The sequence below is a fragment of the Ailuropoda melanoleuca genome, chromosome 4, assembly GCF_002007445.2.
Source record: "Ailuropoda melanoleuca isolate Jingjing chromosome 4, ASM200744v2, whole genome shotgun sequence".
Lineage (NCBI taxonomy): Eukaryota > Metazoa > Chordata > Mammalia > Carnivora > Ursidae > Ailuropoda > Ailuropoda melanoleuca.
The window spans coordinates 15,925,069-15,940,069 of NC_048221.1; the positions used below are offsets into that span (position 1 = coordinate 15,925,069).

Below are 15,001 nucleotides of genomic sequence, written 5' to 3' on the forward strand. Positions count from 1 at the left end.
TGTGTGATAGGTATGATGTCTAGGTGGCAGGGTTGTGACGGGGGTGAACAGAGCTCCTGTGGCTCACACAGGAAGTGCCACAGAGGAGGAACTCCATAAAGGAACTTAGAGTGTTAGCACGACCCCCCCCCAACTTCCCCACACCTTGGTGGGGCCCCCAGGCAGCACAGGCAGCTCCCTTTAGAAGGAGTGGGCCAGGCCAGCTCAGGGGAGCCCTGAGGGGTTCTCCCCATGAATCTCCTTAACTAAGGAGCGAAGGGAGGAGATGGCAGTTCCCCCAGGCCCTGGCACTTGGGAACAAGGAAGCGTGGAGGGGACATCCTCCATGTGGAGGTGGAAAAGGGTCCACGAAGTTACCTGACAAGAATCCTTTCCAGCTTCCTTATAGCCACAGAGCATCCCTTCCAGTACTATATTCCTCTTCGTTGTCATGGCCTTCTGAATCAACTCATTACACTTTTCATGGTGGATGATGTCTTGGTCGACCTCATGGAGAACAGCTGTGATGAGGCCGCCGCCTACAAGGGAGGAAACTCAGCAGGGGGTGGCTGTGCACAGGGGGACAGCACGCCCCTCAGCACCTAGAATCCCCTTTGAAAAAGGCAGGGCAGTGGGTATTGTCCCCGTTTGACACTGGAGGAAACGGAGGCCCAAACCAGACATGGGGACAAAAGGAGGTAAGAACTAAAATCCAGAGAGCATAAAGACGAACCAGTCCGGACAGGTGGAGGGCAAGGCCTTACCAGCCGGAGAAATGCTAATCAAGCCTCCGTCACGCTGAGTACCCACAGTCGTAGCGACAGGGATCCCGTGCGTCAGGAGCATGTCTTTACTTTTGAGCACATTCACAGACTCTCGAATGGGTAATGCCCCAAAGTTACCAATCCAGCCTCTTCCCCGAGCTAGGAGGCCCTCCAGCCTCCTCAGCAGAGACCTTCGCGCTCTGCCTCCACCCGAAAGGACGGGAAGCTCCCTGACAAGCAAGGCCAGTACTTGCTCTGACTGGCAAACAACCCATCAGCTGCTGAGCAGAAATCCACCCTGGATAGAACTCCAAAGCCTCTGGCTCCATCCCCCAGAACCTAAAAATACCCCCAAACCAACCAGGCACAGTCCCTCACACATCTGCAGAAAGAGACTTCGCCCAGCTATTTCTTCTCCTGAGAGCAGCTCCAGTTCCCAGGCCCCGCGCCTTTCCTAAACGGCTACCAAGAAATATTTGTGCTGCAACAAAAGACCTCAACCAATTTCTAGGCTCAAGCCAATCAGGAGCCATTACCTTGGCGGCTGCTAAACTTGAGGCCCCCTTCCCCCTCTGCCAGGCAGTCTGCCAGGCTTGTCCCTCTCTTTAGCCTTTTTGCCTTCTTCAGGGTTGGGCTGCCTCCCTCTTCCTGAGTATGCTACCTGCCTCCCAGTCTCACCATATTCTTCTTTTCTGCCCCATCCGGTCACCCAGCACGTGGTCCCAGCTTCCACTCGGAAAGTCTTCTGAGGGATGCATATCGGCTGGATGGTCATGGTGAAGTTTACAGGGTACAGGAGCTGGAGAAGGGCAAGGTCCTTTTGAATGATTCCAACTACTGAGAGCTGAGGGTGGATGATGATGTTCCGGACAGGGACCACCACACTGGTGATCTCCCTATGGACACTCCGATCTCCCATCTTGACACTGTAGCGGAATCGGCTGTGGGAGAGAGGGCATCCGCCTCATAGCGACCTTGGGAAGCATCCCTTGTGCCTTTTCCGCACATTGCAGATGCTTCCCAGCCAGGCGCCAACCTCCCCCACCGCTCTTTCTACCACCCTATCACCAAACAGCCCTCCTTAACGACTGTCAACATTGGTTTGCTCATCCTAACAATTGCTTTTGTTCCCCAGATTAGTATTCCTAGTAATGAGAGGACCAGTGCAGAATCCGGCCCGTTTTTATTTTTTTTATTTTTTTTTATTTTTAAAGATTTTTATTAATTAATTAATTAATTTATTTATTTATTTATTTGACAGAGATAGAGANTATTTATTTATTAATTAATTAATTTATTTATTTATTTATTTATTTGACAGAGATAGAGACAGCCAGCGAGAGAGAGAACACAAGCAGGGGGAGTGGGAGAGGAAGAAGCAGGCTCATAGCAGAGGAGCCTGATGCGGGGCTCGATACCATAACGCTGGGATCACGCCCTGAGCCGAAGGCAGACGCTTAACCGCTATGCCACCCAGGCGCCCCCCGGCCCGTTTTTAGTGTGTGTGCGTGCTTTGGCTGGGTTGAGTTGGGTTGGGTTGGGTTGGGTTTGGGTTTTGTCAAGTTGCCAGGGCGTCAGAACCTAATGGGTATTTGAGGAGAGCGGGGATGGCTTCAGAACTCTGTCTCCACTTGTCACTCCTCACCTTAAAATACAGTGGCCGGCAGTCAGCACCCACTGCTGTGTGATGAGGGAGCCTCCGCACACGTGTTTCTCGTTGATCCGCACGCTCACCTGCCAAGGCCACTTCCCTTCTTCGGCCTCCTTTCCTCCCAAGATTTTCGCAATTACTTGGCCACACCCTGGGGTGAGAACAGCGTGAGAGGAAGAACCTCAAAGAAACAGAGCCCGAGCTTCCCAGGAGAGCACCAGGTGCCCCTCAGACAGCGGGGGGGAAGGCCACGGCCTCTTAGACTCCAGGGCCGTGCTGCCGAGTCCCCAGGCCCTGGACCCGCAGACCTCCAAGCCCGCATGGCATCCGGCTCAGACTCCACAGTGGGGCTTCATTCCTCAGACCCTCGGGGCTCCCCTAGACTCCCCCGGAGCACCGGCTCCCACTTGCAGGCCTCAGCCCCCCTCGAGGATCCCAACGCCAGGCGTCACCTGGGATCAGTTCCACCAACTGGGAGAGTATGTCAGGCTCTTGGGGCCCGGGGGTCGCGGATGGTCCCTCTGCCCTCCCCACGCTCACGCCGGGGCCCTCGCGGTCGCCTCCCGAGGATGACGCGGAGGTGGGCGCCGGGAAGGGTGGAGGTGGCAAGGACCCACCCTGCGCCCCACCCCGCCAGGGCTGGAGGAGCAGGACCCAGAGCAGGAGGCCCAGGGAGCCGCCGCCCCGGGACGCCATGGGCCCACCCCCGCTTCCGCGGCGCCTTTTGCGGTGGCAGGTGGACGGGTCCGCGCAGGCGCGTGAGTGCCAGAAATAGCGGCCCCTCGCGCCGGGGCCTAAGTGCGAAACCCCGAGCCGTCAGGTTCACGGGGGGGGGGAGGGGGGGGCCTCGCTCGGCTCCGAGTCCCGCTCAACCCCGCCCAGCCCGGAGGGGTCAGGGTGCCTCCGAGGAAACTGCCCTTGATAGGGACCTTCCAGTTCCAGGGACACTGCCTGATGTCCCTGCCCCTTCTGGGGCGGCCCCTGGGCTGCAGCTGTTGAGGCTCGGCGGCCAGGGCATTACCCGAGGAGACTTGATTCTCCATACTGGTTCCTCGGCTCAGGGCTTCACCCACCAGACCGAGATTTGGGGGTGGGGCCTCTACAGATGAAGTAGCTTAGACAAAGGAGGAGGCTGCTATTCTATTTCAGTAATAGTGGCGCCTTAAAAAGTTAGCGACCACCAAAGATACCCGCAAGTCAGTCTGTTCTTCTTAGCGCTTGGTCCCTGGCATCCGTCCCGATGCCATGTGCTTTGTCTTTGGGGCCTAAAGGCTTCTGCTAGGCCTCTGCCTCTCTGGGCTTCAGCAGCCCTGTTGAAGTCGGGGAGAAAACAACAGTCACACCTTCTGAATTGCAGTACTTCCCACTTTACCCTGGCCAAAACGGGACAGCCAGTCACGGTGTTTTGGGGGATGTGGATGCTCCCCTCGCAGTGTGTGTTTCAACGTCCCAGTGAAGGGGTTATTCTCTAAGGCCTTCTTGGAGGTCAGAGAAGTGAAGGAGTAGTTCATACATCATGAAACCATTCCAGTATTCTCCACTCTCTAACTCTTTGCATTCCTTTCTCTATATAAAGCCAAGGAATTTCTGGCATATCAGCTTCCCTGAGTGTGGTCCACCACTGAGTTCAGGCTTAGAACAACCAACATGTAGAGTCTGCAACATGTGGAATCATGCCCACCTGTCTGAACCAGGAAACTGAGTTCAGAATTTCTGGTAAGTGTGTTCCTGCTAAATGTGGCCCCAGACCTCCCCAATCAAGCAAAGTCCTTAGAATCCAATCCTATCACATACCTCTGGTTTGTTCCAATGTAGATGAGCAAACTCTTGCAGTTCTTCTTGTAAGGAAGGCTTCTCCTCCCGGGTTATACTTTGTACCTGTCCAAAGGCACAGCATGCTGGGCTCTTACTCCAGTTACTAGGTCGAGATGCAGTGAAGCCTGGCAGGGGTGATACAAGTAAAGAATTGGCATGCACTTATAATGTCCTCAGATGAAGTCAGTACAGTGTCTCTAAAGTAAAGAGGACCAGCCTTATCAAATGGGAGGAGGCAATATTTCTATTGGCAAGAGAGGTTCAATGTGGCCGAGGATGAGGGTGTCCTAAATCTATCCACATGTGCCCCTGTTTAAATTTTCAGGGTCTCTTTCCCGACTAATGCCCTAACTTTTCTTTAAGAGTTCTGATGAAGCTGTTACTTCAACTTATGTTGAAACTCAGCAACCCAAAAGATCGATACTACATCTTATTTTCAACTGCATCAACTCTGTAGTTATACAGTACATGAAATTATTTTAGGGAAATCAGAGAAGCCTTTAATCCAAGAAGTTAAAACTCAAGATTGCCATTTTCTTTCTTTAAAATCATCATCAGTGCAGTAAGAAATAAGTCCTTTTCACAATCCTTGCATTCTTCGTTTCCACAATAACATCTATTGTGGCAGCCTGTTCTCTTTTATTGGACTGTCAAATGCAAAGTGTGGGCCAGTGTAAGACTTTAGAACTTCTAGGAGCTGTAGACACAAGGTGAGCTTGCACCCACTCATAGAGCCTTGTCTACAAACTCCCATCAGTTGTTCATGAGAAAGATTAGCGGCAGGGCAAGAGAACAGAGAAAGCCTTGCTTACAGTATAGGCATTGGGGAGGGAAGCAGGAGCTGCTGTGGAAAAGGCATGATGTCTGGCCTGAATCCTTCAACTCTGTCCCCCATCCCACCAGCCAGCCAAAAGAAGACCACTGCAAAGCAGCAACAGCCACTGCCACCAGCACCACTGTCACCTTATGCAACTGGGTGAAGGGCACAAACCTGTCATTTTCAGGGTACAAGTTAAAGCCTACTATATCTGGGTAACGAAAACATAAAATAACATCTACCCCTAAAGATAGAGCCACATCGTTAGAGATCTCCTATGCTGGGGGAGAATCAAGATCACTGAGAAGGCCTCATCTCTGAAAGCCAAGAATATAGTACCTGCCTAATAGTGAGGCTGAGCCAGGAAGACAAAGAATGCCCCGCATCCTCCCTCCACTACCAGGCTAGCAAGTTTCCGGGAATAGTAACGGCAGTTTGCTGCTGGGGGAAAGGGGGTAAAAGCACGGAAAGACATCCTCTTTGACACATAAGCACACAGAAGACTGACAGATGAATGCAGAACAGACACTGAGAAAAAAATCCAACAAGTCAGCCACCACTCCAAGCAAAAAATATAACGTACGAATGTGAAGCCTGGTACATATGCAGGGTAACCTCACAACAAAAAAACTTGGCATGATTGTCTCAATACTCTCTACTAAAGAGAAGACATGCCTACTTCTGGACATAGTGTTTGTTCACTATGATTCACATAGATTTTATTTATTTATTTTAGAGAGAGAGAGTATAAGCTGGTGGAAGAGCAGGGGGGGAGGGAGAGAGAGAATCCCAAGCAGACTCTGCATTGAGCATGGAGCCCGACATGGGGCTTGATCCCAGGACCCTGAGATCATGACCTGAACTGAAATCAAGAGTCAGACGCCTCATTGACTGAGCCACCCCAGTGCCCCATGAACATATTGTTTATCAAAGTCTCTATTCACCTACCCAGAATGACTAGCTTTCAACCAAAAATGATAAGACACACAATGAAAAGGAAATTAGCAACATGCTATCAAGAGACAAACCAATCAACAGAACTAGATTCGGATAGGATGTGGGGTTTAGAACCATCACACAGGGAATTTTATTTATTTATTTTCAAAGATTTCATTTATTTATTTGAGAGAGAGAAAGAGAGAGAGAGCACCAGCCAGGGGAGGGGCAGAGAAGCAGACTCCCCGCTGAGCAGGGAGCCCAACGTGGGACTCGATCCCAGGACTCTGGGATCAGGACCTAAACAGAAGGCAGACACTTAACCGACTGAGCCACCCAGGCATCCAGAGCCATCACACAGGGAATTTTAAATACTAAGATGAACATTCTCTAGCTGCCATCTGGCCTCCCTGCACGTGTGCACCCAATCTCAATCTCAGCTGGTCCATCTGAGACACCCTGAATGCCAACCCTACCGCCCCCCCCCCAATTTCTGTTTCAAAAAGATGAAAGAAACTATCCGTGAACCAGGAGAAACTCACCAAGCTACAAGCACAAGTGCGCATGGGTGGGAAAGGAACTGCTCAGCGAAGGAAGCAGGTGGTTCATAGAACAGCTCCAGCAGATGATTAAAACAAAAAAAAACTTCAATTCTCCTTCAAGAAGTTAGGGGTAAACAATACCTCTGGTATTGAAGAAGTGAATATGTTGCAAACCAAGGAACAGTCATCTGTTTTAACAACCCTGAAGTGCAGGCGTCTCTGGCAACAAATACTCTCACCAGTTCAGGCCGCACCGAGACAAAGCAGCCGACAGAAATGCTACCCAGGACCTTAGGCCAACTTGGCGCAGACGGTGCGACTCGTTGGAGACCGGCGGAAGCTCCGCCCACACAACCTGTGGCTGGAGAAGCCCCACGTGCTACTGGGGAAGATGATGACTACGAAGTTCCAGATCATCTGGGGACTTTTGGTGAGGTTTTCCAGAATGAAGCCGACTGCATTGAGTCAACTTCTAAAGAAGCAAAAACTTGGAGGCGCCTGGGTGGCTCAGTCGTTAAGCATCTGCCTTCGGCTCAGGGCGTGATCCCGGAGTCCTGGGATCGAGCCCCACATCAGGCTCCTCCCCTGGGAGCCTGCTTCTTCCTCTCCCACTCCCCCTGCCTGTGTTCCCTCTCTCGCTGGCTGTCTCTCTCTCTCTATCAAATAAATAAATAAACATCTTTAAAAAAAAAAAAAGAAGCAAAAGTTGAAGAAGTGACTGGGAGCTGCTATTTTATAATGATGACTGCTTTTTAAAATTTTGTTCATGGACCTGATAAAAATCGAGGTCTCTAATATGCTTAAGCCCAAGCCTGTTGGACATTGCAGCTCTTTTTGGTTTTTGCTTAGACACAATTCATTCTTTGCAGCTAATTAAGCCGAACAGGCCTGGGAATAAAGTTGGGAACAAGGTTAATAAAGTTCTTAACCTAGTATAAATACATACATACATACATACATACATACTACAGTGAACATATTTGAAGGCTCTAGTTCAGAGGTCAATAAATGTTTTCTAAAAAGGGTCAGATAGCAAATAGTTTAGGATTTTGAAGTACAAGGGAGGATATTATGTAAGCCTCTGTAAAAAAAGGAAAAATTTCCACCAAAATATAATAATAATAGTAATTAGATGTAACATTTTGTAATATAAATCTAAAGAAGAATTTTGGGGAGAGTAACATTTTACTCAATTGGGCTCAAAATTAGTGTTCTCCATCATCAAAATCAATTGTGAATTTTCTGTAATGGGGATCTGTAATGGTATTTTATGCATTTAATCTTTTAAAATGTCTTTTCATGCAGATAAGTGCTGCCCAATGCTGATATTCATCTGTGAACATACAGCTTTGAGCATATCCTTCACTTGGAAAGCATTTATTGAGCTATTTTAGGTTTTGCTCTGGATATTTGCCTTTGTTATGTCATTACCTTCCAAATTAGTCATTTCACTGAAGTTTAGGTAGAAGCTCCCCAACTGCACAGGTAAATGGGTTTTGAAACATGTACATTTCGAAACATGTAAATTTCCCTTGCAGCACTTACACAGAAGTCCGAAATCGGCTTCTGGAATTGTAGCAGAAAGCTCAGAAAATGCATTCACTGCAAATGTGTGTGGGAATGCATATCTTGCTTGTTTTAACTTTTGACAGCACGAGAACTGTATAAAGCAGCTTGACATAACTTCTGATTCAAAAAACATTAGCTATCATCAAAGTGACTTTACCATAAGATAGACAGCAAGAGAAAACTAATACAGGATGAGAAAGAAGAATAGAGAGGATGCCGTTATAAGGTCCTTGCACTATCTAAAAAGCAGATACTATTGTCTGAAAGAAGAGGGCAATTAGTTAAAGATATACACTATAAACTCAAGGGAAACCAGGAAAAAAAGTTAAATAACTACCAATAAGACAACAGCAAAGATACAATAGGATCATTAAAAAAAATACTCCATTAATTTAAAAGAAAGCAGGAATAGAGAAAAAGAGATAGTACACATAGAAAGCAATTGGCATGATGGTAGACTTTAATCCAACAATATCAATACTTCCATTAAAGGTACATGTTCTATTAAATGAATTAATGCTTCTATTGCATGAATTAAAACAGATTGTCAGACTGAATTTTTTTAAGCACAATTAAACTATATACCCACTTTAAATATAAAAACATAGATAGGTTAGAGGGAAAGGGATAGAGGATGATATATGATGCAAGCACTAAGTAAAAGAAGGAGTGGTTATATTACCACCAGGCAAAGCCAACCTCAGAACAAAGGATATTATCAGGGATAAACAGACATTAATTACAGAATGAGAAACAAAATTCTAAATGTGTATGCACCTGAATACACCTAACAACAGAGCTTCAAAGTTTACAGAGCAGGGAGAAAAAGACAGTCTAACCAAAATTAGAATTTGGAATTTCGATATGTTTTTCTTAATAATTGATAGGACAAGTATACAGAGAACTAGTAAGTATATATAAGATCTGCAAAACACTATCCATTAATTAGACCTAATGGACATTTATAGAACACTCTATCCTAGCAACAGCAGAATACACTTCTTTTCCCCCAGTGGACGTGGAACATACACCAAGATAGAGTGTATTATGAGCCCTTAAACAAATGGTAATAAATTTAAAGAACTGAGACTATACAAAATACATCCTTAGATCATAACAGAAATTAGAAACCAATAACAGAAAAATACCTTGAGGGGCACCTGGGTGGCTCAGTCGGTTAAGTGTCCGACTCTTGATCTCAGCCCAGGTTTTGATCTCAGGGCTGTGGGTTCAAGCCCTGTGCTGGAGCCCAGCATGGAGCCTAGTTAAAAAAAGAAAAGAAAGGAGAAAAGAAGAAAAGTATCTTGAAAATTACCAGATTTTTCAAAAAATTTTTAAAACTTTGATTTTGGGGACGCCTGGGTGGCTCAGTCGGTTAACCATCTGCCTTCGGCTCAGTTCAGGATCCTGGGGTCCTGGGATCAAGCCCCACATCTGGCTCCCGCTCAGCAAGGAGTCTGCTTCTCCTTCTCCCTCTGCCCCTACCCCTGCTTGTGATCTGTCTCTCTGTCTCAAATAAATAAATAAAATCTTAAATAAAAAAAAAAAAAACTTTGATTTTGGACTTCCAGAATGGCTTCATGAGAAACTTGGTTGATTCTCTCCCTAGAGAGAAGGCTACTTAACTGGTGAAAATCATTTTAAAAAACACAACTGGCAATCGTCTCTGGCAATTGTCCTATGGGCATACCAAACAGAAATATTTATATGAGAAAATTGACAAAACTTGGTAAGAACAGCAAGAGTCTGTGGCATTCGAGCCATGACCAGCTCTCCTCCCCCCCGCCTTACTCCCTATTCTGGAACTCTACTCTGGACAAGTGGCCAAGACGATGGGATCTCCTTCTCGCCCAGCCAAGCTTTCCCCTCAGAAGAAACAGGTAGCTGGTGTCTCTCCTCCTCCCAAGTCCTGCAGAAGCCCTGTTCCAACAGACGTGCCCAAGAGGACTGGAGCTGCCTTCCCTCACTTGGCTCCTCCTCATGGGCTGAGAATCCTGGGGTTCCAGTTGCCCCGCCCCAGCTCGCTGTTAGAGCAGAGTTTCCACCTTAGGAAGGGCAAGTGAGAAGACCAATGGATTGCACCCCTCTCCCCGGTACCCACTCAAAGCAGAGCAGTTTCACTCCAGGAGAAGCAGGCTGCCATCCCCGTTCTCAGCTCTGTGCAGCAGGGCAAACATTCTGCCCAGGAGGAGAGGCAGGCTGAAAGGAGGGGTGCATTCTGCAGCTCTGCCCTAAATAACTGAATTTATTTGGAACAGACGGTAGAGAAATTCATGCCGAAGGGAGCTGTTTAAAAACAGAGATCTTCCTGATGAGCAATTGAGAGAGGGTTTGATAGTTTCATAGTATGAGCAGCAAAAAAATAAAACAGCAGACTAGCTCGAAGTGTAACAGAGAAAATGAGTGCAAGAGAGAGCCAAAAACACTGTGCACATACCTTTGTGCACAAGACTGCATTCTTGGGAGTGAATGGATAAGGAACTTCCAAGCTACTAGTGTCTGGCTGGACATGCAGGGGAAAAGTAAATTCCCTAAGCTGTGAGAGCCGTCTCCAAGATACACACACATATCCAATGGTAAATAGTGAAAATAAAACTGACCAAAGGAGCTTACACACAACCATTTACCATTGAGTGGCTCTTGCTGATCCAGGGAAATGGGCGGGGGGGAATCTGAGCAGGGATATCAGAGGCTGCAAAATGAAAGGCAAGTAGATTTCACAGAATTATCATACCCAAGTCACTAAACATAAACAAATGACCAAATAAACACCACCACCACGAGTCTGAGGTGGGACAGAGGGACAGGGAACCAGTGTCCAGATTTGCTACAACATATTACGTGATGTCTGCCTTTCAATGACAACATTGCAAGACATGCAAAGAAACAAGAAATACATAGGAAAGGAGATGGATAATAAAAAAAAACTCTCCTTAAGGGGACCGTTTAGTATTTCAACTGAAGCAAGAAAGCATTTAACAAAATGTAACACCTTTCCATGGTAAAAACATTCAGGAAGCTGGGAATAGAGAGAAACTTCCTCAATATGATAAAGGCCATAGATGAAAAACCCAGAGTGAACCTCATACTCAATGATGAAAGACTAAAAGCTTTTCCCTAAGATCAGGAATAAGACAAGGACGCCCACTTTCACCACTATTCAACATAATCCTGAAAGTCCTAGCCACAGCAATTAGGTAAGAAAAAGAAATAAAGGCTCCCAAATAAACAAGAAAGAAGTAAAATTATCTCTGTTCACAGATGACATGATCCTACATATAGAAAACCATAAAGATTTCACAAAAAAGGAAAAACCTGTTAGCAATAATAACCAAATTCAGATAAGTTGCAGGCTACACAATCAACATGCAAACATCTATTGCATTATCTGGTGCGTACACTAACTGTGAACAATCAAAAAGGAAATAAAAAAAAAATCCCATTTATGACAGCATCAAAAACAATAAAATACTTAGGAATAAATGAATTTAAGCAAGGAAGTGAAAGGAAACTATAGATGTACGTGGAAAACTATAAAAATATTGCTTAAGGAAATTAAAGACTTTAAACAGAAAGACATCCTATATTCATGGATTGGATGCAATCTTGTTAAAATGATAATATTATCCAAAGCGATCTGCAGATTCAATGCAATCCCTATCAAAATCTCAATGCCTTTTTTTGCAGAAATAGAAAAACCCACTCTAAAATTCATATGGAATCTCACGAACCCCAAATGTCCAAAACAATCTTGAAACAGAGAACAAAGTTGAAAGACACATTTTCTGATCCTGAGAACGGCACAGCACAGAGGAGTGAAATACAGGTCCTGGCTGTACCCACTGAAGCCACCTGACCTCTAGACTCCTGAGGAACAGCCATCCACCAGTCTCCTGTATCCTCAGAGCCGCTTGACATCAGTGTTCTGTTCCTTACTACAGAGCATCTTCTGATTTATAGGCATTCATTTGACTTCCCCTTTTGGAGTCTGTGTATGACCCTCTCAGTCCCCACATCCACCCCCAAGCCCAGTCTGGGGACAAAGCCTTATGCCCCTACCCCAGGGAGGCCATCAAAGGTACATGATGGAGATACCTCTCATCAGGGCTCTTTTGAAAATTTAAATTCTCACTTTATATGAGGGAAGGGTAGGAAAGAAGGGGGAGGAAGAAACAGCAGGAGAGGGAGGAAACTAGAAGGGAAAAGCAGGGAAGGGAGGGGAGAGAAGGGAAGGTAAGAGGGAAAGGAAGGAGGTGAGGAGAGCATAGGGACGCAAGGAGAAGGGACATGGAGGGAGGGAAAGAAAGGAAGAAACTCAGTTTTTTCCTATATAGGTAGGAAGATACAAAAGGCATCATTTGTGGAAGACAGAATTGCCTTCTAAAACAAATCCAGAGGCGCCTGGGTGGCTCAGTCGTTAAACGTCTGCCTTCGGCTCAGGGCGTGATCCCGGCGTTCTGGGATCGAGCCCCACACCAGCCAGGCTCTTCTGCTATGAGCCTGCTTCTTCCTCTCCCACTCTCCCTGCTTGTGTTCCCTCTCTCGCTGGCTGTCTCTCTGTCAAATAAATAAATAAAATCTTTAAAAAAAAAAAAAACAACAACAATTCCAAATGAACCGACTGAAAAATTAATAAAACTATAAGAAAATAGACTAAGAGGCCTGGGGGAAAAGATACAAAATCAATAACTTTCTATCCTGCAGCAATAACAAATTAGAAAATATAATAGAAAACAAGATATTCCATTAATGATAGCGACACACATTTTTAAAAATACCTAGGAATCGGTATTTCGCCATAGGCCCAGGCTCCTCTGACCCTTTCTCATCCCTCCTCCTCCTCGCTAGTGGGGCTCCAGCCACATTGGCCTCCTTGATGTGCCTCACTGGCTGTTCTTTCTGCCCCCAGACATCCAGACAGTTCATTTCCTCCCCTCCTGGGTCTATACCAGAGTTGGCAAACGTTTTCTATAAAGGGCCAAATACTAAATATCTTGGGCATTGTGGGCCAAGAGACAAAATCGAGAATATGACACACACACTGACATAGAAACAGAGGACACAAGCTTCTACAAAATATTTATAGATGAAATTCAAAATATAGTGACAACCGAGGACTGTTTTTTGTTTTTCTTTTTTGGTAACACAGGTTTATGGAGGAGAAGAATGGAATTCTTTTAGGGGGGATACTATCTGAGTTAAGTGTTTCCAATCATGGAACTGATAGCAAACGGTCTTCTGTAAGCACCGTACTCAGCTAAGGGGCGGTGAGCCAGATGTGGTCTGTACTCAAATGTCACCTCGTGGGTGAGGCTCTCCCAGGACACCCTCTCAAATTTGCACCCACCCACCCAGTCTTCCCTCTGAGCCTCTGATTTTCTCCACTACACTCTATATTTTACTCACATAGACACTGTCCTCCCCTTCCCTATGTAAACTTGATGCGGGCAGTCTGTCTCGCCCCTGCTGTGTTCCCAGCACCTGGCACACATCTGGCACATGGTAGGCACTCACTCGATGACCATCTGCGAAATGAATGAACGAACAGAATCGTAGCGAAGGGAGAATGTGTTGATACCTCTAAGTGCTTAGAGCAGCGCCCAGCACATGCCGTGCTCAATGAGTATTAGTCACCGTTATTTTAGGAGAGGCCCAAGCGTCTGGAAAGCGCAGGCCCCAGAGTGGACAGACAAAATCTTCCAGCCACTAGACACCCCCACCTCCCGCCTACCTGCCTGATGAATCTCCTCTCTCTCTCCCTGCTCCCTCGGTGGCCCCTGGTCTCTGTCCCTCTGCCCGACTGTGGGTCCCCCTCTGGCTCTCTCCATCTTTGTCCCTCATTTACAGATGAGACCTCAGGAGCAGCTCCCAGGGCTCCTCCCCTGCACAGGGCTTCCCGGGGCAGCCACTGCACTGGCCGCCCCACCGAGATGCCTTAGCTCCACTCTCCTCCATTCTGTCCCCCACCCACCCCACCCCTTCAGGGCCTAATGATCCTGCCTCCCGCCCATGTCTCCACCTGACTAAATGCACCTCAGCTCAGACGCCTCTCCTCTGGAAAGCATTCCCGGACACCCTCCCCGGCCCCTATGCTGACCCTTCACTGAGCACTGTCATTCTGCTAGAACACCTGAGCCATCCCTATGTACCCCAGGCTGACAATTCCCCAGGCCCTACCTCTGCCTCCCCAACCCTGCTCTGATCTCTGACACCCCCTCCCAGCTCCCGAGAGCCCCCTCCCCCCGCCCTGTGAAAATTACTTGTTGCTGGGGTCCAGGGCTCTCCGTCGTCTCTGGTCCCCTTTCTAATCCCACAACAGCCCCATCCTACACTGGAGGAAAGGCCTGGTGAGAGGTTGTGCCCTTTGCCAGTTCACGCAAGGAGGCAGGGGGAGAGCGGGACCCTGGGCAGGGGTTTTGGCTGTACTGGCCCAGGGTACGCGACAGAAGACAGAAAGACGGACAGAGTTTTGGGGGAGCCGCAGCTGAGCTGGGACTCGAAACCGCTCGGAGCCCCTCCTTCTCCGCCCGACTTCTCCGCAAGACCAGGCGTCAGGGGCTCACCCGGGAGCCGGCTCCCGCCCCCTGGCCCGGCGCCAGCCGTCATCCCCGTGAGGTCAGCCACCGGCCCGCGATTTCGGGGAAATACCAGCTCCTTATTAAAACCAGGCGGTGGTCAGGCCCCTGCTGCTTTCCCAGTAGAAACTAGGGTGTTTGTTCCGAGAGGAACAAGAGTGGGCAGGGCCTGGCCGGGGCCGCGGGCGGCAGGCTTGAGCCGCAGCACCTACCTGGCCGAGGGTCCGGGCGCCCTGGGGAACCCGGGAGGGTGAGGGCGCACCCCGAGGTTTGGGCAAGGGCAGTCGAGAGGGGGGGCGGGGGGGCACGCGGCACAAGGGAAAAAAAAAAAAAAAAAAAAAAAAAAAAAAAAA

At 47.8% G+C, this 15,001-nt stretch overlaps 1 protein-coding gene, 1 long non-coding RNA gene and 1 pseudogene across 2 annotated transcripts in view; 1 reads left to right on the plus strand and 2 right to left on the minus strand.

The window, feature by feature from the left end:
* PRSS42P overlaps nt 1-3,152 on the minus strand; it is an 11,547-nt gene extending 8,395 nt beyond the window's left edge. Inside the window, exons 1-4 of the mRNA XM_034658202.1 lie at nt 3,012-3,152; nt 2,389-2,545; nt 1,422-1,684; nt 358-518 (exon numbers count right to left, since the gene is read on the minus strand). Coding sequence (XP_034514093.1) covers nt 358-518; nt 1,422-1,684; nt 2,389-2,545; nt 3,012-3,090 — 660 coding nt within the window. The 5' untranslated portion in view covers nt 3,091-3,152. The remainder of the gene's footprint in view (nt 1-357; nt 519-1,421; nt 1,685-2,388; nt 2,546-3,011) is intronic.
* Nucleotides 3,153-4,863: 1,711 nt separating this feature from the next.
* Nucleotides 4,864-7,381, plus strand: LOC100465376 (annotated as a pseudogene).
* A 1,893-nt stretch (nt 7,382-9,274) lies between these two features.
* Nucleotides 9,275-14,971, minus strand: LOC117801890. Its single transcript, XR_004624680.1, has 3 exons — nt 14,861-14,971; nt 13,480-13,598; nt 9,275-9,334 (listed from the first exon to the last, which is right to left on the minus strand). It is a non-coding gene; the product is annotated as an uncharacterized LOC117801890 (long non-coding RNA).
* Nucleotides 14,972-15,001: the final 30 nt, after the last annotated feature.